Below are 27,919 nucleotides of genomic sequence, written 5' to 3'. Positions count from 1 at the left end.
GGTGACCCAGTAGCTGTCCAGACCCTGGACACCTCTCCCAGAAGCCACGTACAAACAGCGCTGAGCACTTACCTGGTGCTGGCCTGACCCATGGGATCTGGGTGCCAGGATCTTAGATCCGTGCTGAGGGTGAGTGGCTTTGTCCCTCAGCAGTAAACAAGGAAAGAACTGGAGTAGGTGGCATCACTGTGCTGCCGAGAGTGAAACAGGCTGGTGTGGATTCATATGAGGCTGTTACAGGAAGGCCATTGAGGCGGGACTCAGCTAAGATCTGAGCAAGGAAGAGCCAGGCAACAAGGTGGGCCTCGGGTGTGGCAGGCAGGGAGAAAAGCAAGCATCAAACCTAAGGCAGGAGCGATCAGGCACCAGAGGGGAGTGAGCAGGGGGCAGAGGAATGTGGGGACAGAGGCTGGAGGTGCACTGGAGGGATGAGCCTGCTAGACAGTGGCTTTTCTTTTCAGAAGCTGTGGAGTGGATACGGTTGCTCTGAGGCCTAGTTCATGAGGAACCAGGAAGTAGGAGGTCAGTTAAGGAGCCTGCCACCCTTCTCCACAGAGGACTCAGGCTTTATCTCAGGTGGAGGGATTAGCAGAGCTGAGGAAGTGTGGTGAGGCTGAGGCAATGAATTTGCAAATATCATTGACAGGCTTCTAGTATATTGTGGGTTTAAACTTTTTTTTAAAGCTTATTTGCAAGGAGGGGATCTGGGTGTGGTACTGTCCACCTTTAATCCCAGCACTCAAGCGGCAGAGGTAGGATTGAGTATTGCCGTGAGTTCAAGGCCACCCTGAGACTACATAGTGAATTCCAGCCAGCCTGAGCTAGAATGAGATCATCAAAAAAAAGCAAGAGAGAGAAAAAACACAAAAGGGCCTCCAGCCACTGCAAATGACCCCCAGATGTATGCACCACTTCCTGCATCTGGCTCTACATGGGTACTGGGGAATTGAACCCCGGTTGTTAGGCTTTACAAGCAAGTGCCTAAACCACTGAGTAATCTCTCGAGCCCCTACATTGTGGGGTTTGAGTATGTTTGTTTTGATTTGTTGTTGTTGTTGTTCTTCAGACAGGGTCTCATATGACCCAGGCTGGTCTCAAGCTCTCTATGTAGCTGAGGATGACTGTGAAGTTCTGATCCTCCTGCCTTCATTGCCCAAGCGTGTGCTGGGGACTGAAGCCAGGGCCTTGGGCATGCTAGACCTGCACTCCACCAGCTCAGCCACAGCACCAGCAGTTTCTAATGGATTGCATGTGAGAGGTGAAGGGACAGTGAGGAAGGTTTTGGCTCCAGAAGCTGGATGTCTGGGAGTGTCATTCAAGATTTGAGGTGGACAGAGGAGGAAGCATATCTGGTGGAAACCGGATGGTTCTGTATTGATTGTGTAGGTCATAATAAACACCCAACCTCCAGATGCAGAGCCCAGGCAGGCAGGGGCACAGGTGAGCCTGGCTTTCCTGGGAGAACTCCAGGTTGAATGTCAGTGTGGGAATTTGAATGGATGGCCCTTGATATTCAGGATTTTATTAAAGTTTGCAGCCACCTGGCTGGAGGAGGTGGCACTGTGGGTCCAGTCCTAAGGTGTGCGAGTGGATTTGGAATTCCAGCCTAAAGAGATACAAAGTGCGGGAGTTCAGCCTGGAGTTCCTGAAGTGCATGTGTGCCATGTGGCTTTGGGGATTTGGCTTGTGGCTTTTCTCTCTCTGCGGACCAGCTGCTTCTGCCATTACGGAACTTCCCCTGGATGGGTAGGCTTCAATAAATATCCCTTCCTCCATAATTGTGCCTGATTTGGAAGTTCATCCCAGCAACCTGAAGCTGTCTACTTCAGTCAGCCTCTGAGGAGACTAGAAAACTCAAGAGCTGGCCAGTCTCATTAAAGGCACTGCAGTGTATCCTGGAGGTGTTCATCCTTGAGAAGGTCCCGCATCCAGAGAGTCGCAATTCAGTTCCCTTGCCAATTAGAGGTTTCAAATAAAGACACAGGAAGAGGACAGATTGCCTTTTAAATTTAAAATACATCAGCATGTAAATTGTGTGTGTGTGTGTGTGGGAACCGCACAACGATGGGATTCAGGGGTAACCTGGATTTTGTCAGAGCAGTTGTACAACCTGGGCCCCTTCAGCCACTTGGCTGCGTGCAAGGTGCTCTCCTTGGAGGGATGATCTGCCAGGTAGTCTTGACGAAGGCCATCCTGGCCTGTCTGATTGACAGGACCCTGGCACTGAGGGTGGGGGCTGACCCTGCGTAATGAACTACCAGCTCTTCCTGCTGTCAGGGGCCCCAGAGAGAAAACCCTGCCATGTCGAGACCCCGGACATACCCCAAAAGAGCAATTAAAACTCATGTTTGGAATACAAAATGAGGGTTTTCAAAGCATGTCACTGTCACACTTTCCGCAGGAAATACACAGATTGTTCACACCTAATGGGCAGAGCTGTGAAATTAACCCTTAGCCTGTTTTACCTTTTATTTATTTATTTATTTTTAATCTGCCTTGTAATGTGGGTTCACCTTGTCTGGCGAGGCTTGCGAAGGGGCAGGTGAGCCTCGCTGAAGAGGCCGAGGGTCATTGGAGTAAGTCTAGCTTTTGGCTAACTTAAAGGTGGTGAGGTGGAGGGGATGAGCTGGGGGTGCAGGAGTCTTACCAAAAATAACTAATCTAAGACCTGAACCTGAGGCTCTTCAAGCAGTAGAGTCATATCAAAACGGGGGAGTGTCTCCTTGGAATTGGCTCAAGAAGGGGAGTCCTTTGGGGAATGTTCTGCTGATGAAGAAGGGCTGGTCCAGCTGGGAGGGCCTAGGGGTGTGTGTAGTTGCCCATTCTCAGGGTGCCCTGGCGCACTGCATACTCTTCCCGGTGGGCCTTTAATGCTCTCTGGCGATCGGCCTCAGTGGGGAACGTATCAAGATGGCGACCTACCTGTGGACAGAGGACAGAGGGAAAGAATGGTGACTGAGGGTCCTTCTCCCCCTTGGCCGTCCCAAGCCTCACTCTTAGAGTGAGAATGAAAGTAGCTGGTGGAGGGGAGACTATGGAGAGGAGCTGGGATTCCCGGTCCTGAGTGGTGAGGAGCCAGGGGCCTTGAAGCAGCAGCTGCCACGGTAGTATTTTGGGTCCTATCCAGCTCACTGCTGGGAGATATGTGCATAGCAAATGTCACCTAACAGTGACCAGAGCTGCCCAGTAGCCAGTGTCATCCTTCACACACCAGTTTTCTACCATTGAAACCCAAACAAGGGCTGGAGAGATGGCTTAGTGGCTAAGGTGCTTGCCTGTGAAGCCCAAGGACTCATGTTTGACTCTCCAGGTCCCGTGTAAGCCAGACACACAGTGATGCAAGAGCACAAGGTCAGACATGCGCACACGGAGCCACACACATCTGGAGTTTGATTGTAGTGGCTGGAGAGCCTAGCATGCCAGTTCTCTCTCTCTCTTTCACACACACACACACACACACACACACACACACACACACACACAAAATGGCAGGGCTGGAGAGATGGCTTAGCAGTTAAGCGCTTGCCTGTGAAGCCTAAGGACCCTGTTCAAGGCTTGATTCCCCAGGACCCATGTTAGCCAGATGCACAAGGGGGTGCATGTGTCTGGAGTTCGTTCGCAGTGGCTGGGGGCCCTGGAGTGCCCATTCTTTCTCTTTATCTGCCTTTTTCTCTCTCTGTTACTCTCAAATAAATAAATAAAGATGAACAACAACAAAAAATGGCAGTTTGTTGGGCTTGCCTCAAAAATAAAAAAAAAAAAACCCAAATGAGTCTCTTACTACCTCTTTCTCAAAATAAAGAAATAAATACATAAAATATTTATTTTTCAAAACGCTATTTATTTATTAGAGACAGAGAGAGGGAGAGAGAGTGAGAATGGGCAAACCAGGGCCTCTAACCACTGCAAACGAAGTCCAGACACATGTGCCACCATGAGCATCTGGCTTACATTGGACCTGGAGAACTGAACCTGGCTCCTTAGGCTTCGCAGGCAAGTTCCTTAACTGTTAAGCCATCTTTCCAGCCCTAAATAAAATATTTTTAAAAATGGGTTGGAGAGCTGGTTCAGCGGTTAAGGTGCCTGCAAAGCCAAAGGACCCAGGTTCGATTCCCAGTATCCATGTAAAGCCAGATACACAAGGTGGCACATGCGTCTGGAGTTCATTTGCAGTGGCTGGAGACCCTGGAACACCCATTCTCCCCCCCGCCCTCTCTCTCTCTCTCTCTCTTTCTCTGTGTGCTTCTTTCTCTCTCTCTCTCTCAAAATAAACAAATAAGTAAGTAAATTAAATATAAAAAACCCAAATGAGGGCTGGAGAGATGGCTCAATGGGTAAAGTACTTGCCTCACAAGTACCTGAGTTTGAATCACCAGAATGCACGTAAATTGGATGCTGCAGCAATCATCTCTAAACTCAGTGTGCCTACACATGGCGAGAAGGGAGGAGACAAGAGAATCTCCCAGAAGCCCACAGACCAGCTAGCTTAGTGAACTCAGCAGTGAGCAATGAATTGGAAGGTGTGGACGGACACCTGAAGTTATCCACTGACTTCCATGCATACGCTGTGGCACAAGTGCATCTACACTCACACACACATACAAACCACCACCACCACCACACCACAACAAAAAGAACCACCCTGAGGCTGGGGAGATGGCTTGCGGGTTAAATATGTTTGCTTGCAAAGTCTGTGGTCTGGGTTCAATTCCCCAGTACCCACGTAAAGCCAGATGCACAAAGTGGTACACACATCTGGAGTTCCTTTGCAGTGGCAAGAGGCCCTGGTGTACCCATACTCTCCCTTGTGAATAAATTAATAAATACATATATATCAAATATTTATTTACTTATTTATTTTTGGTTTTTCAGAATAGGGGCTTACTCTAGCCCAGGCTAACCTGGAATTCACTATATAGTCTTAGGGTGGCCTAGAACTCATGGTGATCCTCCTTCCTCTTCCTCCCAAGTGCTGGGATTAAAGGCATGTGCCACTATGCCTGGCTTAAATATTTATTTAGATCTTTATTTGAGAGAGAGAGAGAGAGAGTATACTATGTCTCCCTTAAGCTATCCCAAGGAGAATTGCCCTGTTGGGAGATGCACTTAAGTGGGTAGGGGTTCCTGTACTTGGAAGTGAGTTCACAGACTGTGATAGCAGAAGACAAGATGGGTTGTCACCCACCATCATTGCAGGAGAGGAGGGAGGAGAGCAAGGTACCAATGGCATAAAGTCTCTTCTTTGGGCTGGAGTGATGATTCAGCAGTTAAGGTGCTTGTCTGCAAAGCCTAAGGACCTGAGTCTGATTCCCCAGTACGCATGTAAAGCCAGATGCACAAAGTGGTGCATTCATCTGGGGCTCGTTTGCAGTGGCTGGAGGCCCCAGAACACCCATTCATATTCTCTCTCTCTCTCTGTGTCCTTGAAAATAAATAAGTTTTCTTAAATCTCCTCTTTTCCTTTTGCAGTTTTGCAGTGCTGGGGACAAACCCAGGCCTTGCACGAGCACCCCTCCAACTCCACTACTGCCACGGCGTAAGTGCCAAGCACAGAGGCCATTCCTTGGATCTGTCTCACTCCCATGTTTTTTGTTTTCTTTTACTTTCTAGAAGTTCTTTTTTTTCTGAACTCTGGCTGTGGTGCTTTTGAGGGTCCCATTGACCCCACTGGCAGGGGTGGAATGAGACTGTCTTCCCACAGAAGGAGTGTGCATGACCCTTAGGTCCCCTCAAGAATGACAACATGATGGTTCCTTTATTTTTTCTTTTCTTCTTTTTGTTTTTTTTTCCAAGATAGGTCTCACTCTACTTACTCTAGCCCAGGCTGACCTGGAATTCACTATGTAGTCTCAGGGTGGCCTCAAACTCACAGTGATCCTCCTACCTCTGTCTTCCTAGTGCTAGGATTAAAGGTGGGCACCACCACACCTGGCTGATGGTTCCTTTATTAAAGAATATATTTATGGGGCTGGAGCAATGTCTCAGCTGTTAAGGGTGCTTGCTTGTAAAACCTGCCAACTTGGGTTCAATTCTTCAGCACCCACAGAAAGCATGACACAAAAAGTGGCGCAAGCATATGGCATTCAATTGCAATAGCAAGAGACCAGGACCGACATATATACACACATATGCAAATAAACAAATCAAAAAATATTTTAAAATTCAGCCAAGGTAAATATATATACTATGCTCATCAAACTGCCCAGTAAGCACTTCTCTTAATGTTCATACCTATATGTTAATGCTATTCTCACTTTTGGTAGAGAACCTTCTCTTTTCATATGGTAGTGATCTTGGGATGACTCAGAATGCACCATGGTGCTGAGAAGTGACAGAGGAGTGCTCAGCACTGAAATATCTCTATCACACCTTCCAAGGCTCAGGATACATTGTGGGAGAGGTGGTGGAAAGAATGTAAGAGCCAAAGGAAGGGTAGGACTCCTTACAACGTGCTCCTCCAGACACAAGATGGCCTGGATATCCATGACCTCACAGTGCCTGACACTACCTACACAAGACCATCATAATAGGAAGAAAAGATCATGACATCAAAATAAAAGAGAGACTGATTGAGAGAGGGAGGGGATATGATGGAGAGTGGAATTTCAAAGTGGAAAGTGGGGGGAGGGAGGGCATTACCATGGGATATTGTTTATAATCATGAAAGTTGTTAGTAAATTTTTTTAAAATCCAGCCAAGGGATTTGGGAAATGGCTCAGTCTATAAAGCACTTGCCTCACAAGCATGAGGACCTGAGTTCAATCCCTAGTATGCACATTAAATGCTGGATATGGTAGCACATTCCTGTGATGCCAGCACTGGGGAGGTGGAGACAGGAGGCTCCTTGGGGTGCACTGGCCAGCTTAGCCTAATTGGTGAGCTTCAGGCCAATGAGAGGCCTTGTCTCAAGAAAAGGGTGATCAGGGCTGGAGAGATGGCTTAGCGGTTAAGCGCTTGCCTGTGAAGCCTAAGAACTTGCAGTTCAAGGATCAATTCCCCAGGACCCATGTTAGCCAGATGCACAAGGGGGCGCATGCGTCTGGAGTTCATTTCCAGTGGCTGGAAGCCCTGGGGTGCCCATTCTCTCTCACTCTTTCTCTCTGCCTCCTTCTCTTGTCTGTCACTCTCAAATAAATAAAAATAAATAAAAAAAAATAAAGAAAAAGGTGAACAATGTTCCTGAACATGACACCAGAAGTTGTCTTCTGACCTCCACATGCACATGTGTCCACACACATACAAACATGCATGCACATACATGCATACCACAAACACATATGCACGTATGGACACACACAAGGAAACCAGCCCAGTGTTTTCTCCAGGGCCGGAGGTGCAGCTTGGCTTAGACCACAGTGTGGCTGTCAGCCTTAATGTGGCAAAAGGTGAGAGAAAGAAGCACAGGAAGAGAACAAAATATTGAAAAGAAGGGGGAATGGGCTGGAAAGATGGCTTAGCAGTTAAGGTGCTTGCCTGCAAAGCCTAAGGACCTAGGTTTGATTTCCCAGGACCTATGTAAGCCAGATGCACAAGGTGGCACATGTATCTGGAGTTCATTTGCAGTGGCTGGAGGCCCTGGTGCCCAATTCTCTCTCTCTCTCTCTCTCTGCCTCCTCCCCATCTCTATTTATAAATAAATAAATAAGGTTTTAAAAAAGAAGAAGGGAGAAGACAAAACTCGTGACAAAGTGTGGGGTGCAGTGCCCAGCAGAATCCCCCTGGGGTTGTATCCAACATTTTGCAGATAAGGGGAAGAAGGTTCACAGCAGGGTTCAGTCTGGGGTCATCCCTACAGAGGATTGATGGCAGAGAAGCCCATGGCTCCCAGAAGGCATCTGGCATTGCTCAGTTAGGGTGGCATGTTGAGTCTCTGAGCGCTCAGGGTACTCAGCGGAGCAGGGTGTCCAGCCACTCATTCTTGGGTCTCAGCAGTCTTTGGAGGCATCCAGATTGGCAGGAATTCTGTCCCCAGTGGCTAGTTACCAGTCTGTTTTGTTTTTCAAAGCATAAACATTTTATTCCTATGTGGTCTCATAATAGTAATAACTTATGCATACTTTTACAAAATGCTTAACGCTATGTCAAAATGACTTTCCAGGTTGTTATAATGTCACCATAAAAAATTTTTTCCTTCCTTCAAAAATACATTTCTGTCAGGCATGGTGGTACACACCTATAATCCCAGCTGCTGAAGAGGCTGAGGCAAGAGGATCACAAGTTTGAGGCCATCTTGGTAAAATTAGTGACACTGTCTGAAAATAAAAACATCAGTAAAGAAGATTGGAGGTATAGCTCAATTGGTGGAGTGCTTGCCCAGCACGTGCAAGTTCTAGATTCCAGTCCTCCCTCCCTTTCTAGCTTACTGGCCGCTGCTACTGAATTTTCTTCCTACTCACACAGAAGCCCAATCATCTGTAGCTAGGATCCACATATCAGAGAGAACATGGGATGTTTGGCTTTCTGGGCCTGGGTTACCTCACTAAGTATAATCTCGTTCAGATTCATCCATTTTCCCGCAAATTTCATAACTTCATTTTTCTTTACCGCTGCGTAGAACTCCATTGTGTAAATGTGCGATATCTTTATTATCCACTCATCAGTTGAGGGACATCTAGGCTGGTTCCATTTCCCAGCTATTGAGGAATTGAGTGGCCATAAACATGGTCGAGCAAGTATCTCTAAGGTAGTGAGAGAATCCTTAGGATATATGCCTAGGAGTGCTACAGCTGTGTCATATGGTAGATCTATTTTTAGCTGTCTCAGGAACCTCCTTACTGATTTCCACAATGGCTGAACCCAATAACAGTGTAGAAGGGTTCCTCTTTTTCCATACCCTTGCCAGCAGTTATGGTCATTTGTTTTCATGATGGTAGCCAATCTGACAGGAGTGAGATGGAATCTCAACGTAGTTTTAATCTGCATTTCCCTGATGGCTAGGGATGTAGAACATTTTTTTTTAGATGCTTATATACCATCTGTATTTCTTCTTTTGAGAACTCTCTATTTAGTTCCATAGCCCCTTTTTATTTTTGTTTGTTGTGTTTTTTGAGGTAGGGTCTCACTCTAGCCCAGGCTGATCTGGAATTCACTATGTAGTCTCAGGGTGGCCTTGAACTCGTGGTGGTCTCTTACCTCTGCCTCCCAAGTGCTGAGATTAAAAGGGTGTGCCATGCCCAGCTATAGCCTGCTATTTGATTTTTTATTATTTAGTTTTTTGAGTTCTTTGTATATTTTGGATATTAATCCTCTGTCAGATGTATATCTGGCAAAGATTTTCTTCCATTCTGTAGGTTGCCTCTTTGTTCTATTCACAGTGTCCTTTGCTGTACAAAAGTTTTGTAATTTCATAAGGTCCTAGCAGTTGATTGGTGGTTTTATTTCTTCAGTGACTGGGGTTATTTTCAGAAAGCCTTTGCCAATACCAATGTGTTGAAGGGTTTCCCCTACTTTTTCCTCTATCAGTTTCAGAGTTTCAGGTCTGACATTAGATCTTTGATCCATTTGCACTTAATTTTTGTTCATGGAGAGATATGAAGATCTATTTTCATCCTTCTACAGATACATATCCATTTTTTCCCAGCAGCACTTGCTGTAGAGCTATCTTTTCGCCAATGAGTATTTTTGGAATTTTTGTCAAAGATCAGGTGGCTATAGCGACCCAGATCTGGGTCCTCTATTCTGTTCCACTGATCTACATGTCTGTTTTTGTGCCAGTACCATGCTGTTTTTGTTACTTTGGCTCTGTAATATAGGTTAAAATCAGGTATGGTGATACCACCAGCCTTATTTTTGTTGCTCAAAATTGTTTTAAATATTCAAGAATTTTTGTGCTTCCAAATGAATTTTTGGATTTTTTTTCTATTTCCATGAAGAATGCCATTGGAATTTTGATGGGGATTGCATTAAATATGTAGATTGCTTTTTGTAGATTGCCATTTTCACAATATTGATTCTTCCAATCCAAGAACAAGGGAGGTCGTTCCATTCCCTAGTGTCTTCTGCAATTTCTCACTTGAGTGTTTTAAAGTTTTCATTGTAGAAATCCTTCACTTCCTTGGTTGGGTTTATTTCAAGGTACTTTTTTTAATGCAATTGTGAATGGGGGTGACTCTCTGATTTCATCCTATCTGCTGTTAGCATATAGGAATACTGATTTCTGTGTGTTTATTTTGTATCCTACTACATGGCTCTAGGTGTTTATCAGCTCTAATAGATAGCTGGTAGAGTCTTTAGGGTCCTTTATGTATAGAATCATGTCCTCTGCAAATAATGATTTACTTGATCTCTTCTTTTCCAATTTATATCCCTTTTGTGTATGTCTCTTGCCTTATTGCTATGGCAAGATTTCCAGTACTATAATAAATAAAAGTGGGGGCAGTGGACACCCTTCTCTTCTTCCTGATTTTAGTGGAAAAGCTTCAAGTTTTTCTCCATTTAGTATTATGTTGGCTGTAGACTTATCATAAATAGCCTTTATTATGTTGAAATATATTCCCAGTCTTTGTAGGATTTTTTGTTTGTTTGTTTTTGTTTTTGTTTTTTGAGGTAGAGTTTCACTCTGGCCCAGGCTGACCTGGAATTAACTACATAGTCACAGGGTGGCCTCAAACTCATAGTGACCCTCCTACCTCTGCCTCCCAAGTGCTGGGATTAAAGGTGTGTGCTACCACGACCTGCCTTTGTAGGACTTTTATCATGAAGGGATGTTGGATTTTTGCCAAATGCTTTTTCTGCATCTAATAAACTGATCATGTGATTTTTGTCCTTCAGTCCATTTATTTAATGTATTGCATTTATCAATTTGTGTATGTTGAAACATCCCTTCATCTCTGGGATAAAGCCTAGTTGGTAGGGGTGAATGATCTTTCTGATATTTTCTTGTATTCTGTTTGCCAATATTTTGTTGAGAATTTTTGCATCTATGTTCATGAGGGAGATTGGTCTGTAATTTTCTTTTTTGTTCTATTTTTGTCTAGCTTTGGTATCAGGGTGATGCTAGATTCATAGAAGGAGGTTGGTAGGCTTCCTTCTTTTTCTATTTTACGGAAAAGTTTGAGAAGCATTGGTGTTAGTTCTTCCATGAAGGTCTGGTAAAATTCACCAGTAAATCCACCTGGGTCTGGACTTTTTTTAGTTGGAAGATTTTTTTTATAACTGCTTGGATACTTGTTATTAGTTTATTTAAGTGCTTAATCTCATCTTGATTTAATTTAGTAGGTCATATAAATCAAGGAAATCATCCATTTCTTTTGGATTTCCAAAGTTAATGAAGTATATGTTCTTATATTATGTCCCTATGATTTTTTTAAAATTTCTCTGGTATTTGTTGTGATGTTGCCTTTTTGATCTATAATTTTATTAATTTTTGTCTCTTCTCTCTTTCTTTTGGTCAGGTTTGCTAAAGGTTTATCAATCTTATTTCTCCTTTCAAAGAACTGACTCTTTGTTTCACTGATTCTTTGGATTTTTTTTTTTGTTTCATTTTTTTCTGCCCTAATATTTATTATTTCTTCCCATCTACTGATTTTTAGTTTCCCTTGTTCTTCTTTTTCCAAGGCCTTAAGGTGAAGCATTAAGTTGTTTACTTGCAACCTTTCTAATTTCTTAATATAGGTACTTAAAGGTAAATCAGTTTCACTGGAGGTCATTTCTGATTAATACTTTTGGTGGATTTATATTGTCTTGATATTTTTGTGTGTGTTTCTTGTATTATAATGAGGAGATTTTTGAATCTTGGATTAATTTAATGCTTGTGTGTTTTAGTTATATGCAGTATTATTAGATGTATCAATCAATCTGATGTTATATATCTTTAGGGTAAGAGCTTAAGGTGCTAGGTGTGGCTCTTAAGACTCTCAGAGTAACTACAAAAGTGACCCTAGTTTTTGGGTTTGCCTGCTATGAGAGTATTCAAGTAGGCTGGGTGGAACAAAATATGGGCAAATTCTAAAATTTAACTAAACAATATACACATTCGATGAAAAACAACACAGAATATTTATGCAAGAGTAGATATTATGACAAACAGATCCCCTAACAAAGTCATAGTCCCTAAGGCTGTGTATTGCCCCACACCCTTAATCCTGTCAACTGGGAGGCTAAGATTTCTGGTCTGTAGAGGGTTCCAGGGTCAGCTTGTGATTGAGTAAGACCCTTCCCCAATGAACGACCGAAGAGGAGACAAAGGTACTATGAACCAGGAAGCAACAAATGACAAGCCTAAAATATAGTTTATTTAAGAATGGCAAATTAGCCAGGCGTGGTGGCGCATACCTTTAATCCCAGCCCTTGGGAGGCAGAGGTAGGAGGATCACTATGAGTTCGAGGCCACCCTGAGACTACATAGTTAATTCCAGGTCAGCCTGGACTAGGGTGAGACCCTACCTTGAAAGCCAAAAAAAGAAGAAAAAAAAAAAAGAATGGCAAATCTGACCACCCATCAGATCTAACATATAGTTTACCCTGACGTGGAATGTGCAATTAGCACTTCCCATTCAAGCCTATATACCAGGCTTATTTGGCGGGTACTGACCTGGTGTAATCCCAGTTACCTTTTGCGATGGTTTTGGTCTCAATTATGCAGCACACCCACTTGGGTCCCTCTTAGCTGCACTGTGGGCTCAGGTAGGCTGGCTGGGTCGGTTGGTCACTGCTCTGATGGCCTGTGCCGGGTGCCATGTAGGTGAGCTCCCTTCCCCAGGTCTCTGGTGCTTGCTGGCGCTTGTGCTGGCGGTGGGGGTGGGGAGGCTGTGGATGATAGCTGAAGTCCTCCCACTGGTCCTCACAATCCTCTTCATCATGAGCCGCTCTGCTGATCCCCGCTGTCCTCCCTTCCACATTTCTTGAGTTTACAAGGAGGCTGGTATGAGAGGAAGGTCTCCTCACCTGGCTCTTCCTGCCGTTCAGGCCGAGCCTTGCGGCTATGGCCACACAGACCCGGTCCCCCCACTGCTGGAGCCACTTCTGCCTGCCTATGTGGGCTCTAGACGCTCTGGATCTCTCCTACTTCTCTGCTGTGGTTGATGATTTCTTATACACTTCACTTTTTAGTAGAAGAGTGTATTTTGCTGTTTTTTTTTTTTTTGTTTGTTTGTTTGTTTGTTTGTTTGTTTTTTGCTTTTTCTCCTCTAGGCTGCTTTGGTGCGGTTCCTATGCCACCATCTTAACCAGAAGTCTGGTTTTGTTGTTGTTGTTGTTTGTTTTTGTTTTTGATTTTTTTTTTTTTTTGATTTTTCGAGGCAGGGTCTCACTCTAGCCCAGGCTGACCTGGAACTCACTATGTAGTCTCAGGGTGGCCTCGAACTCATGGCGATCCTCCTACCTCTGCCTTCTGAGTGCTGGGATTAAAGGCGTGTGCCACCACGCCCGGCTTTGTTTGTATTTTTAGTTATTTGTTTATTTTTATTTATTTGTTTGAGAATGACAGAGAGAAAGACGGAGAGAGTGAGACAGAGGGAGAGAGAATGGGCACACCGGGGCCTCCAGCCACTGCAAACAAACTCCAGATGCATGCACCCTCTTGGCTAACGTGGGTCCTGGGGAATTGAGCCTAGAACTGGGGTCCTTAGGCTTCACAGGCAAGAACTTAACTGCTAAGCCATCTCTCCCGCCGTTTTTTTGGTTTTTTGAGGTACAGTCTCACTCTAGCTCAGGCTGACCTGGAATTCACTGTGTAGTCTCAGGGTGGCTTGAACTCATGGCGATCCTCCTACCTCTACCTCCTGAGTGCTGGGATTAAAGGCGTGCACCACCATGCCTGGCTTCAGAAGTCTGTTTTATTGTTTAGATAATAATAGTGAGCAAGATACCTGTCCTCTTAGCAAATATTCTGTATAGTGTGCCTATGTTTTTCATTTGCATACCTTCCTCATTTGCATAAATGAGTATACACAATCATTTGTATAACTGAATCTTTATATCCACTTTATATGCACATTCCCTTCCCACCCTGACCACTATCTATCATTCTTTCTTTCTCTTTTTTTTTCTTCTGTTCTTTCTTTCCTTCCTTTAACTTTTTTTTTTTTTTCCAAGGTAGAATCTCACTCTAGCCCAGGCTGACCTGGAATCCATTAGGTAGTCTCAAGGTAGCCTCAAACTCACGGTGATCCTCCTACCTCTGCCTCCCAAGTGCTGGGATTAAAAGCGTGCACCACGACCTTTGCAGAGATGATGAAAGAGGGTGAAAAAAAGGGTCTGGAGAGATGGCTTAGCAGTTAAGCACTTGCCTGTGAAGCCTAAGGACCCTAGTTTGAGGATCAATTCCCCAGTACCCATGTAAGCCAGATGCAGAAGGTGGCGCATGCATCTGGAGTTTGTTTGCAGTGGCTGGAGGCCCTGGTGCATTCATTCTCTATCTATCTGACTCTGTCTGTCGGTCTGTTGCTCTCAAATAAATAAATAAAAAATAAAAAAAAATTAAAAGGTTAAAAAAAAGTCAAAGTAGAAAATGTAGTTGAGGGACTAGTTGCAAAGAAAGGTTTCTGTGGAAGGGGATGAGAGACAAGAGTAACAGGAGGGGGTTGTGATCAAAATACATTATATACATAGATGAAGTTGTCAATAAAAGTTAGCAGGGGCCCAATATTGTGCAGGTAACAATTACTGGGAGGTCATGAATACAACTGCCACTTCCTGCCCAGAAGACAGTCTTCCAAAGAGCTCCTTCTCATCCTCTGGCCCTTATAGTCTTTCTACCTCCTCCTTCACAGTATTCCGAGCCTTAGAGCAGTGATAGAGCTGTCTCATTTAATGCTGAGCACTCCACCGTCACTCTCAGCACGGTAATGAGTTTTGAGTCGTCCTAGCAGTCACGACCAACTGCAACAAGGAGCTTCTCTGACTACAGCTGAGAGCTGCACTAAGCTATGGGCACAAACACAGATATCTAGAGGGCATTTTCATGGGCACAGCATGTTGGCCACCAGCTTTCTACTCTGCTTCTCTAAATTGCTGTGCATCTTCCCAGGAAGCTTGGCTTTGTGACCCGTGTCTCTGCCATCCCTCTGTATCCCTTCCTGGCCCTTGCAGTGGCTTGAATGGTGACCCCCAGGAGGACATAGCCACATCCTAATCCCAAGACTGCAGAGTGTGACATCATTTGACAAAAAGGTCTTTACAGATACAATTAAATTAAGGTTGACACCATCCTCAATTCCTCAGGTGACAAGCATCTTTCAAGGGCATAAGACACTGAGGTGGCCATGTGACAGCAGAGATTGGAGTGAGCTATGGCTTATGAATGCCAGGAGCACCAGAGGTTGCAGGAGGAGGGTGGATCCTCCCTTTTAGAGGGAGCCAACCCTACTCATACTTTGGCTTTGGGTCTTGGACCTCCAGAACTGGGAGAGAATAGATTCTCTGTTGGAAGCCTCTGAGCTTGGGTTAATGTGTTATAGGAGATCAAGAAATGAATGCAGGCTTCAAGCCAGTCCCAGGTAATTCTGCATGCAGGAGTGGTGGGGGTCCAGTGGCAGGTGGCATTGCTATTATATGGTACTGATGGCAGAGGCTTACCAACTCTCATGCACACCTGGCTCCCCACCGAGGCCACAGGAGGATGGATGCCCCACAGAGCTGCTCAGCTTTCTCACACATGGAGGACAGAAGCCCATTTAGAACTGCTCTTTTGAGAAAGAAAGAGAGAGAGAGGCTCATATAGCCCAGAATGACCTTTAACCAACTATGTAGATGAAGGTGGACTTGAACTCCTGATCTTCCTGCCTCTGCCTCCCTGAGTATTGGAATTGCAAGCTTGTGCCACCATGCCCAGTTTATGCAGTGCCTGGGATTGACCGCAAGGCTTGGTGCATACTAGGCAAGCACATGATCAACTGAGCTACATCACCAGTCCCAGAAATATTATTTATTTTTACAAGCTTCATACACCAAACAACCATACTGTACACTCATGTAGAACAATTTTTTACATTTTCTTCATTTATTTGCACATCCACTACCGTGTGGTTTGTGTGTGTGTGTGTGTGTATGTGTGTGTGTATGCATGCACACTAGGATCTCTTACCACTGCAAATGCACACAAAATGCATGTGCCACTTTTCATTTGCTTTGTATGGATACTGGAGAATTGAACCCAGGATGGCAGGCTTGGCAAACAAGCACCTTTAGCCAGTGAGCCATCTCCCTAGCCCCCAAAACACATTTATTAAATGCCAACTCTGTGCTGGGACAGTTAACATTTTGCCCCTTGAGGGTCCAAGTTCCTTTTCTTTTTTCCAAGGCAGAGTCTGACCTGGAAACTCACTCTGTAGTCTCAAGTTGGCCTTGAACCTATGGTGATCCTCCTACCTCAGCCTCTTGAGTGCTGGGACTAAAGGTGTGCACCACCACACCCGGCTCCAATTTCCATTTCTCCTGCTTGCTGAAGGGGTGTTTGGAGAACCAGAGGTCCTCGTCAAGGCTGGCTCTACGCACCCTGCGCCTGCTCTGCTCTCACAACATCGGGCTGACTCTGGAGCAGGCCGTGAGCAGGTCATCACAGGGCGATCTCTGATGCTGGGATTCCTGTTGCCACTGGCATGTCATGGCGGTAGATCATCCAAGATGGAGGCCTGCACAAACATGCACACGCAGCCTCAGGTTCTGTGAGGCAGGGCCTGTTCCTGCCACAGGACTGGCAGTGGAAGAATGTTTAAACATGATGAGAAGGGTAAAGAGATGAGTAAATAGATGCAAGGGATGGAATTCCCCCAGAAAGGGATTTATTTCGAGTTTACAGATCCGGGGGAAGTTCCATCAATGGTGGAAGAAGCTGGTTCCCACTCGTAAATCCAAGCAGAGAGAGAAGCCACCAGCAGCAGCAAGCAAACACCAAAAAACCAGCAAGCACAAAAATCCAACAGAGCTCAGACTGCTCTGCACACCTGGCTGGAATTAGATTAGCCCCCAGTGACACCTCCTCCACCCAGGTGGCTGAAGATCCAAGTTACAAATTTAACACCTGAGTCAATGGGGGACATACATTCAAACAACCAGAGTGTGCCTAGGGGGATGGGATGGGGAAGAGAGGTCCTAGGGAAGAAATATGTGAGCGGAAGTAGGTGGGGATGTGTGCCCTCTGGGCTTGGAGCAGCCCTGAGTCAAGGGGTGAGACCCAAAGGACCTGTGTGGCACTTGGCTTTGTGGGTTCATCCGGAAGCCAGTTCAGCCGAAAGTGTCTATCTGTGGGCCTTTGGAAAGAGAAGGGAAGGCTGGGGATGTAGCCACTTGATAGAGTCCCTCCTTGCATGCTTAGCACGCATGGAGGCCTGGATTTGATCCCAGTACTGCATAAATTGAGTGTGGTGGTACCTTTGTGTAATCCCAGCATTTAAGGAGGTGGAGGTAGGAAGATTGGAAGTTCAAGTTCATCCTTGTCTACATAGAGAATTCAAGACCAACCAGGGATACATGAGACCCTGAAGGAAGAAAGGAAGCAAAGGAGGGAGGGAGAGAAGAAACAAAGAAGGGCTGGATGTGGCGGCACATGCCTTTAATCCCAGCACTCTGGGAGGCAGAGGTAGGATGAGGGCAGTCTCAGACTACACAGTAAATTGCAGGACAATAACCAAAAATAAAAAGAAAAGAAAGAAGGAAAAAGGAGAAACTGGGTATTCACTGTACCCTTGGGGTCCTCAAAGCCTAGACACAAACATGTAGTATCCAGAGAGGGACATTCTGGTCTTCAGGTGACAGCATCGGGGGCTTTTCTGCAAGCCTGGCCCGGATGAGCATCTCCAGCCCCTTCTCCTTACCGCAAAGCAGCGTCAGATGCCAGGTGCCTCGCATGCATCCCAACCCGGCCTCAGTTGGCAGCATCTCTCTCTGCATTCTACAGGTGGGCAATCAGAGAGCCCCTGCCACCCACAAGAGTCAGTCAGAGCCGTTGGTCTCAAGTTGAACCCAAGGCCCCAGCTCCTCAGCAGGAAGCTCAGAGTTAATGCTGATTTAGGCAGCTGCCCCCCCCTCGTCCCTCCCCCTGCCCACATACGCTCCCCTCCCCTCCCAAAAAGAGCAAGACTCAGTCATTGTGGAGGTGTGGTGGGGAGCCTCATATGTGTGTGGTCAGGAGCCTGCAGCACCTCCCCCGGCCCCAGTTCAACAATGAAGAGCTGTGGAGTAAGGAATTCCTTCTGAGTTGCTTCTAAATTAAGCCATCTGCAGTCTGTCTGTCTCCGCCTGGAGCTAAGAAATTGAAATGGCATTGGCAGGAGCGAGCTTTGTGAATGAAGCTCTGAGTCACTCTAAGGTCAGGGCAGGTAAATAAGAGTCCATGCCTGGCTCCATCCCCAGCCATCCTGCAAGCCAGGCAGCAGAGGAGCACAGCGCAGCTCTAAGCCGTGGTGCCCGCTGAATTATCTACTGCTCTGCGGCACAGTGCCCAGAGATACCAGCCAGGAAGTCAGGCCAGGCCTTGCCCACGCACCCAGAAAGATGTCACAGGAGGTGGTCACTGAACACATTAAGTACTAGATGCCACTTACAGAAGCAGAGTTGAATAAGATCGTGGGTGAGGGATCTAGCTTCATGGGGTTAGTCAGGGCCTCTAGGGAGGGCGAGGGTGTTTGCCCCACAGGAAGGAAAAGGAAAAACAACTTAGGTAGGAGGAACTAACAAAAGGTAGGAGAATTAGAGGAAATGAAAGCAGGTTGGGGTCTACAAGTGGAGGCAGGGAGTTGAGTAGATCTTAGGGGGATTTGTCTCCATTGTGTTTGAGGGACCAATATCCCCTCCCTGGGTAGAACCCTTTGTTTCCCTGTAGGCCAATGGAATACAGGATTCCCAGTAGATTTGGGGCTTGCAGAGACATTGAGAATCCCAAATCTGACTCTCCCAGGCTGGGGGTGGAGAACTCAAGGTCATAAAGTGGAAAGGAGCTCGCCTGAGGAGAGCTGAGCTACCCTCTGTCCCTCTGGCCTCTACCGTGTCCCAGGTACCTGTGGTCCTGAACTCCATTTGCAGGGTCTGGCAGGCATCTGCAATCTTTCCACCCACTCACACTGAGCCAGTCCTTCATTTTACCATTTGTAAAAATATTTTTTATTTATTTATTTGAGAGAGAACGAGGGACAGAGAGAGAGAGAGAGAGAGAGAGAGAGAGAGAGAGAGAGAGAACGGGCACGCCAGGGCCTCTAGCCACTGCAAACGAACTCCAGATGTGTGCACCCCCTTGTACATATGGCTTACGTGGGTCCCAGAGAATCGAACCAGGATCCTTTGGCTTTGCAGGAATATGCCTTAACCGCTAAGCCATTTCTCCAACCCATTTTTAAACCATTTTTGCATTAATTTGCTCTTAATTCATTCTCTCCTTTCTTCCTATTTCTTTGCATTATCATATATATATATATTTTAACAGATAGATAGATAGATAAATAGATAGATAGATAGATAGATAGAAAGAAAGAAAGAAGGAAGGAAGGAAAAGAAAGAAAGAAAAGAAAGAAAGGCATGCCAAGGCTTCCAGTCACTGCAAATGAGCTCTAGATGCATGTGCCACCTTATGCATCTGGCTTATGTGGGTCCCAGGGAATTGAACCTGGGTCTTTTGGCTTTGCAGGCAAGTGCCTTAACTGCTAAGCCATCTCTCTAGCCCTTGTTCTTTGTCCAGCTCGTAGAATATTCTGCATAGCCAATGATCTTTTCTTCCTTATTTTTTCTAATCTTAGCATTTATTTTTTAAAAAATTTGAAGCTATTTATTTGTGTGGAGGTATACGTGTGAATATATGTGTTTGTGTGTGTGAATGTGTGCCTGCCATGGCCCATGTATGCAGGTCAGAGGACAACTTTTGGGTCTGTCCTTTCTGATCCCCCTCACCTGAGGCAGGGTTTCTCTTGATCTCATTCTGCTGCTTTGCTGGGCTCACCAAGCACTTAGGGAAGGAAATTCTCCTGCCCACCTCCAGTCAGAGAGCTGGGATTAGAGAAGCGCACCACAGCATCCAGCTTTGCATGTGGGGTCTCAGGATGCAATCCAGATGCTTAGGTTTGAGTGGTAAGTACTTTATCCCACTGAGAACACCTTTCCAGACCCATATTTTTGCTAATATTAGCTCTTCTATAATAGCCTTATTCTCTAAATACTCTTTTAGTTCCACTTACAAGTTTTGAATATTTTTGCCTGGTTCTCTTTTAATCTCATTTCAGTTTGGGTTTCTTCTTTTGTCCCTAAGTGTTGCAGTTACTTTTCGTTGCTGGGACAAACACCCGACCAGAGCATCTTATGAGAGGAAAAGGTTTATTTCAGGCTTATAGAATCCAGAGGAAGTTCCATGAATGGCGGAGAGTGCAGGCTCACACCAGCATTGACAGCAGACAGAAAAGCCCATACTAACAAGTGTTAACGGCCACAGCTCAAACTGGCTCTTCACACACCATAGGCCTGGACTAAAATATATGCCCCTAGTTTAATCCCAACACTTAAAAGGCAGAGGTAAAGCTGGGTATGGTGGTGCATGCCTTTAATCCCAGCACTCGGGAGGCAGAAGTAGGAGGATCACCATGAGTTCAAGGCCACCCTGAGAATACAGAGTGAATTCCAGGTCAACCAGGACTAGAGTGAGACCCTACCCTGAAAAACCAAAAAACAAACAAAAAAAAACCCCTCATGCTATGGAGGGCCTACATCATTCACGTCAGCATACCAAATTAGTTATAAGTATGTTTTTGTTATTTTCATTCACATCAGTATACCAAGTTAGTGATAAGCATATTTTTGTTTTTATTTTTTAATATATTTATTTATTTGTGTGTGTGTGGGGGGGACAGAGAGAGAGAGAATGGGCATTCTAGGACCTCCAGCTCTACAAACGAACTCCAGGCACATGTGCATCTGGCTTATGTGGGTCCTGGGGAGTCAAATCTGGGTCCTTGTCTTCACTGGTGAGTGCCCTTAACTGCTAGTCCGTCTCTCTGGTCCTCCTACTCTATGCCAGACACTCACAGAGGAGACACGTCATCAGAGAATAGCTCATGAAGTGGAGACATGCCATCCCATGCCCACCGAGTAGGCAATAACAGCAAGAGCTCTGAGGTCAGAAAAGAGGAATGTTCACGAAGCATGGTGGTATATGTCTGTGTTCCAGCACTGGGGAGGTTGAGGCAGGAGGGTAGTTTGAGGCCCCCTTGAGCTTCATAGTGAGATTTTTGTCTCAAAAAAGAAGAAAGGGTGGTCGGGGACATTTTTCAGTGGGTAAAGTGCTTGCTACACACACATAGACATACATGATGACCTGAATCCCCAGAACCTATATAAAGCAGATGAGGTATCAAGTACTGTAATTCCAGCCAAAATGGGAGGCAGACACAGGAGAATCCCAGAAGCTCTCTAGCCTGGCATACACGGAGGTGAGTAACAAGAGACCCTGCCCCTCAAACAATGTTGAGGACAAGGACTGACACTAAAGTTTGTCTTCTGACCACCACACCATGCACACATCTACATTCACACACACAAATGTGCACATACATGTTACACACCCAGATAATAAAAAGAAAGGGAAAATTGGGCATGGTGGCTCACATCTTCACCCTCAGCATTTGGGAAACTGAAGTAGTGGGAATACTGTGAATTTGAGGCCAGTATGGGCTTCAGTGAGACCCTGCCTCAAAAACTCAATTAAACAAGGAAAGAAAAAAAAAAGAAAGAAAGAAAAGGAGAGGAAGAGGAACTTTCATGTGCTACTAATTATCAAGAGTGTCAGTCAGGACCACTTTGAATGGGATTTGGCATTAGCTATAAAGATAGGACTTGTACATCCATGAACCAGAGATTCCATGTCACCTGTAAACTTTGGGGGCTGTAGAGATGGTTCAGTGGTTTAGGCACTAGCCTGCAAAGCCTAATGACTGGGTTCAGTTCCCCAGTACCCAGGTAAAGACAGATGCTCAAAGTACACCATGCATCTGGAATTTGTTTGCAGCAGCTGAAGGCCCTGCCATGCCCATTCTCTCTCTCTGTCTCTCTCTCTTTCTGCTTGCAAATAAATAAGTAAAAATATTTACAAAAAGAAAGTCACTCTGGTTTATAGGTTTCAGTTCCTGGAGATTATGTGTGATCTATTCAGTAAAGGAAACTCTGTCAAATGAAGGCGAGCTTTGTGGCACTGGATTATGCTAACCTTGATGGCTCCGCTCTGGTAGAGGAACCCATGAGGTCAAGATTCATTTCTATGCTGGAAAAAAAAAAAAAAAAAACAAGCCCCAGAAAGCTCAGCTAGAGGCAAGGTGTAAGTCATTGTCCAAAGGTGGCAGTGCCCTTTGGTTGGTCAGATGGCACAGCTGTGCTTGCTCAAAGGTCAGGGCAGACACCATTCCACTCTCCTCCTCTCTCGCCCACTCCCTATTCCTTCAGCTCCAACCTCTCCTAAAGGGAAGATTCAAGCAGCTACCGAGGGAGCTCCTCCCCAAAGGGTTTGCTGGTGAGCCTCCTCCCCAGGGTCAGGTCTTGCAGCTGCTTGAACAACTGTATCACAGATGTACTGGAAGTGTGTGCATGCATGTGTAATGGCCAGGAAAGCTCAAGCCTGCAGCTGTGCAAATTCCCAAGCTGGGCGCTTTTCTGTGATAGCCATTAGAGTTCAGGCCTCTGACCCAGACCCACTGCTGGGCCAGCTGACACTTTGCCCATCTCACTGGACACATAATGTTTCTCAAGTGGACACCAAACCTTCCAGAGACAGATCTGGGGGCTGTGAAGGCAAGAAGAAGCTTGGAGGGAAAATAGCCAAAGTAGAAAAAATGAAAAAGAAAGAAAATCTGCCAAAGAGCTTAGAGGGGAGAAAGAAAAAAAAAATGACAGCCACTGAGATTTTATTTTGATTTTTTTTTTTAAGTGACAACTGCTCAGGTGACTGGGAGAGAGATTTTGCTATAAAGATTGAAAGGCTGTCTGCTCTAATGAGAGGCACTCGAAAATTATAGATCAGTCCCAGGTCAGTAATTTCTGTCAAGTCCTGGGCAGCTGGAGGTCAGAGGCCCCGGTAGAACACCAGTCAGGGCAAGACCTCTACGGCAAGCAGATCGGAGGCTCCCCTCTGATGTAGCAGGTTGTGGTTTAAGTAATTAATGAGGGGAGCAATCTCTCCTGAGACATCTGGTCCCCTAAATTGTTATTCTGCTACTGGCTTTAATTTCTCTACAGTCCAAAAATAGACAGAGCAAGGACATAGAGGCTGACCCTCCCTGCTGACACATGCTGGCTTAAAGAACGTTCAATCCAGGCTGTGCAGACAAACGCCCTGCCTCCCTACAAGGTCTAGTTACAGCTCTGAGTGATTCCCTGCTGCCCAAGTGGAAAGGGATATTGACCCTTGAGGATGGGCTGGGAAGAGGACCTCTCTCACCCCATAAGATTGGGTAATGAAGCTCAGAGAGCCAAAGATATCAGCCTCCCAAGATTAGCTGAGAGTAGTCTGTAGCAGTTGAAATCCAGTGCTACAATGATGTGGTGCCAATGGGCTAAATCCTAGGATAGCATCTGTCCTCAGGACGTGTGCAGGCTGGCCTTGCCACCGATCTCTAGGCCAAGCTGCTGTCAACAGTTCTGGCCATGTGAAGCCTACTATGAAAACCAGAGGCAGGACAGAGCGGATGAGGGCTGAGAGTCATTTGAGGTCATAGCACATGGCCAACTAGCACCTTGCTCTGCCCTTCAAAGGCAGGGACTGGGAAATGCTTGCTTTTCCAACTCAAGGGAGCTTTTTTTTTTTTCCTCAAGCTATCTGACATCTTTTTAACAACTTCATTGAAATACAATATACGTACCATAAAACTTACCCAGCTCTAGCCCAGAGGCCAGTGAATGATTTCAGCATTGGTGCAGAACTACTGCCATACTCAGTTAAGCACGCTGCCCCCTCCCCAGGAAACCTCGGGCCCATTGGCAGTGGCTCCCTCCGGCTGCCTTCTCATCCTCCAGCCTCTGCTGTAGTCCCCGTGGGCTTCCTGTTCCTGTGGACTTGCCTGGGTTGCAGTTGACAGGCAGGGAACCGCACACCTGTGTTCTGTGATGACTTTTTCTCTCTGCATGCGTTCACAACCCATCCAGGGTGGAGTGTGGACAAGTGCCTCCTTTCTCTTTATGACTGAATCATTCTGTTTTTGTTTTTCAGTTTTTCGAGGTAGGGTCTCACTCTAGCTCAGGCTGACCTGGAATTCACTCTGTAGTCTCAGGGTGGCCTAGAACTCACAGTGATCCTCCTACCTCTGCCTCCTGAGTGCTGGGATTAAAGGCGAGCACCACCATACCCAGCTGAATCATTCTTTTTTTTTAAATTTTTTAATCCATTATTTATTTATTTGACAGCGACAGACACAGAGAGAAAGACAGATAGAGGGAGAGAGAGAGAATGGGCGCACCAGGGCTTCCAGCCACTGCAAACGAACTCCAGACACATGCATTCCCTTGTGCATCTGGCTAACGTGGGACCTGGGGAACCGAGACTTGAACCGGGGTCCTTAGGCTTCACAGGCAAGCACTTAACCACTAAGCCATCTTTCCAGCCCCTGAATCATTCTTAATGGTATGGCTAGATCATGTCCTCATTTAGCAATCTATCAGTAGGTGGATGCTCGAGTAATTTCCCTTTTTTTTTAAGGGCTGGACAGATGGCTCAGCAGTTAAGTTCATGAGGGTCTGAGACTGCCTGAGTTCAAAGCTCCAGGACCCATACCCATGTAAAACAGCTGGGCACAGCCATGTGCACCTGTAACCCCAGTCCTACAGATGAGCAGAAACCCATGAATCCAGAGCTTTGCAAGCTCTGGGATAAGTACAGAAAGATTCTGGCTCAGAACAAGACCAGGGAGAAAAGTGATGGAGCAGTTCATCCGAGAGTCCACTCTGGCCTTTGTAGGTGAGAGACCCCCACCACACGTGAGGCACTGCAAGGGCACATACACATACATATGCCACATACACCCACAAGCAAAACAGTTTTCATTCGTGTGTGTGTGTGTGTGTGTGTGTGTGCATGTGCGTGTGACCATCAAGGTTTCTTGCCACTGCAAATGAACTCCATATGCATGCACCACCACTTTATTGTGTCCAGCTTTAGGTAATGCTGAGGCATTGAACCCAGGTCAGCAGGCTTTGCAATCAAGTATCTAACCATTGAGCAATCTCCCCAGCCCAAAAGAATGGGTTTTCTTTTCTGCTTATTTCCTTCCTTCCTTCCTTTTTGATGCTGTGAATTAAACCCATGGCCTTGTACAGGCAAGGCAAGTGCTCACTACTGAGCTTTATCTCCAGCCGCCTTCTCTTGCTCCTTCTCCTTTTATTATTGTAAATGCTGCTAGGAATGTCTGTGTACAAAACTTGGTGTGAAGTGTTTTCATTTCTCTTGGGTATATACGTAAGAATGAAATTTCTGGGCCATATGGGGCTCTGTGTTTAGCCCTTTGTGGAGCTGCCAAAGTGTTTTGCAAAGTGGCTGCACCATTTATTTTACCATGAGCAGTGTGTGTGGGTGTTTCTCACCCTTGCTAACACTTGTGATTGTCCTTTTCCTTGTAGCCATCCTTGTGGGTGCAAATGGTATCACATGCACTTCTCTGGTGACCAGTAAGGTTGAGAGCATTTCCCTGTGTGCTTGTTGGCAATTTGGGTATCATCTTTGAAAGTTCAGATCATTTGCTCACTGTGAGATTGTAATATGTACCCCTTTATTACTACAGTGCCAGGGTGTTTTATATACCCATAGGTGCAAATCCCATACTAGAAGAATTTGCAGATATTTTCCTTTCACTCCACTTTCCTTTAAAAAGATTTTATTTTTATTTATTTATTAGAGACAGAGAGAGGGAAAGACAGAGAGAGTGTGAGAATGGGCATGCCAGGGCCTCCAGCCACTGCAAATGAACTCCAGATGCATGCACCCCCTTGTGCATCTGGCTTACATGGGACCTGGAGAATCAAACCTGTGTCCTCAGGCTTTGTAGCCATGTGCCCTAATCGCTGAGTCATCTCTCCAGTCCCCCACTTTCATTTTTATGTTTTATTTTATTTTTAAGAAAGTTATATACTCTTATGTCGCCTCTCTCTCATTCCTGTTCCACTGAGAGCCCTCCTTGGTTGGGGTTTTTGGTATTCACTGTGGGGTTATAAAAGGACTCAGTTTTCTGAGACAAGGTCTCATTCTAGGCCAAGCTATAGACCAGGCTGGCCTTGTACTCATGACAATTCTCTTACTTCAGCTTCCCAAGTGCTAGGATTAAAGGCATACGCAAAGATGACTGGCTTAAAGAATGTTTTTATTCATTCGTTTATTCATTCATTTATCTGAGAGAGAAGGAACGTGAAAGAAAAAAAAGGGAGAGAAGGTTTGGGTTTTCCAGGGATTCCTGCCACTGAAAATGAACTTCAGATGCATATGTCACTTTGTGTTTCTGGTTTTACATGGCATTGGGGAATTGAACCCAGGCTGTCAGGCTTTACAAGCAAGCATCTTTAGCCACTTAGCCATATCTCTAGGAGCCCCACAATTTATCTTTCCTTAGTGAGCTCTGAGAGCCTGAGACCACATAGTGAATTCCAGGTTAGCCTGGGCTAGCGCAAGACCTTACCTTAAAAAAAAAACAAAAAAGAGGTCGGGCGTAGTGGTGCACACCTTTAATGCCAGCACTTGGGAGGCAGAAGTAGGAAGATTGCCATGAGTTCGAGGCCACCCTGAGACTACATAGTGAATTCCAGATCAGCCTGGGCCAGAGTGAGACCCTATCTCAAAAAGCAAAAACAAAAAAACACAAGAGAGAGAGAGAGAGAAAGAGAGAGAGAGAAATTTTAGGAATTCCAAATAACTCATTTAAATGGCCCCTATGTGAGCTCAAAGTAGTGTCTTCCACGGCATCAATGAGGTAGACCTCCCTTCCAATTTTGTCATCTCAGTTCAGCTGGACCTGGGGTGCTCTCTCTAGGGAGGAGACAGCCAAGGAGAACACCACAGTTCAATGGAAAGGCGGGGAGACCAGCAGCGGCTGGGGAAGGCGCCAGTTTAAACTCCCCCGAGCCTTGTTAATTACAGGGAAGCCCCAATTTGGCATGGGTGCCTAACAAAATAAGGTCTAACAAATGCTCCCACAACCATCTCAAGGGAGAATAACATGTGCCATTTATTTTTCCTAATGGTTCCGCTTTTGAAAACCATGACTGCCCTGAAGCGGGTTCAGAGCCCAAGAGGAAGGCTCGTGGTGGTGGCTTTGCCATGGGTCTGTGAGAGAAGACTGAGTTCTCCAGGGGAGATCTCTTGGAACCATCCTGAGCCTCCAGTGTGGTCCAGATGGTCCTTCCACCCAGCACCTGTCCCCTGCCTGGCTGTGACCACAGGCTCTGTGGGGTTGACTGACTTCAGGATATACTGGGCTTTCTCTGGAGCCTCCACCATGGCTCCTCTGAGAGCCACTGAACCATCCATCATCTCACTTTTTCTTTGGAACACTTCGGCCCAGGAAGAATGTCTCACTGGAAGTTTCCATGTGTATGTGTGTGTGTGGGGGGGGGGGTTGCAAATGTGACATGTGGAAAGAGACCCCTTCCTGTGCCTGTTTCCCAACTCCATCTCGAGCCCCCCATTTGACACACACACACACACACACACACACACGCACACACACTTGTACCTCCCGCCCCCCCCCCCCAAGGATGCAAATGATAACGGCCCAGCCATCACTTGTGAAGCTTGACAGAAAATAATGAGAAACACTAAATCTTTTATAAGGTCAACACTCGCCTTAGCCGAGCAGCTGTCAAACAAGAAAAGAATTTAGCGCTGGAGCCAGGAAACTTCCATCGGCTCATTAAACCCAACAGGGCCCGGGCCTGGCGTGGCGGAGGAGACGCGGGGCCTTCCGTTTTGTGTCAGTAATTTGCGGCGGAGGAGGCAGAAGAAACAGCCAGCGCCAAAGGGGCCTGGGGGGCGGCT

At 46.0% G+C, this 27,919-nt stretch overlaps 1 protein-coding gene across 1 annotated transcript in view; it reads right to left on the bottom strand.

Moving 5' to 3' along the window:
* Positions 1–2,499: 2,499 nt before the first annotated feature.
* Positions 2,500–27,919, bottom strand: part of Cfap77 (cilia and flagella associated protein 77) — a 197,805-nt gene continuing 172,385 nt past the window's right edge. The window contains exon 6 of the mRNA XM_012947861.2: positions 2,500–2,922. Coding sequence (XP_012803315.1) covers positions 2,800–2,922 — 123 coding nt within the window. The 3' untranslated portion in view covers positions 2,500–2,799. The remainder of the gene's footprint in view (positions 2,923–27,919) is intronic.

Source organism: Jaculus jaculus, chromosome 1, assembly GCF_020740685.1.
Source record: "Jaculus jaculus isolate mJacJac1 chromosome 1, mJacJac1.mat.Y.cur, whole genome shotgun sequence".
In the NCBI taxonomy this organism is placed as follows: domain Eukaryota; kingdom Metazoa; phylum Chordata; class Mammalia; order Rodentia; family Dipodidae; genus Jaculus; species Jaculus jaculus.
This window is presented reverse-complemented; position numbering and strand designations above follow the sequence as displayed.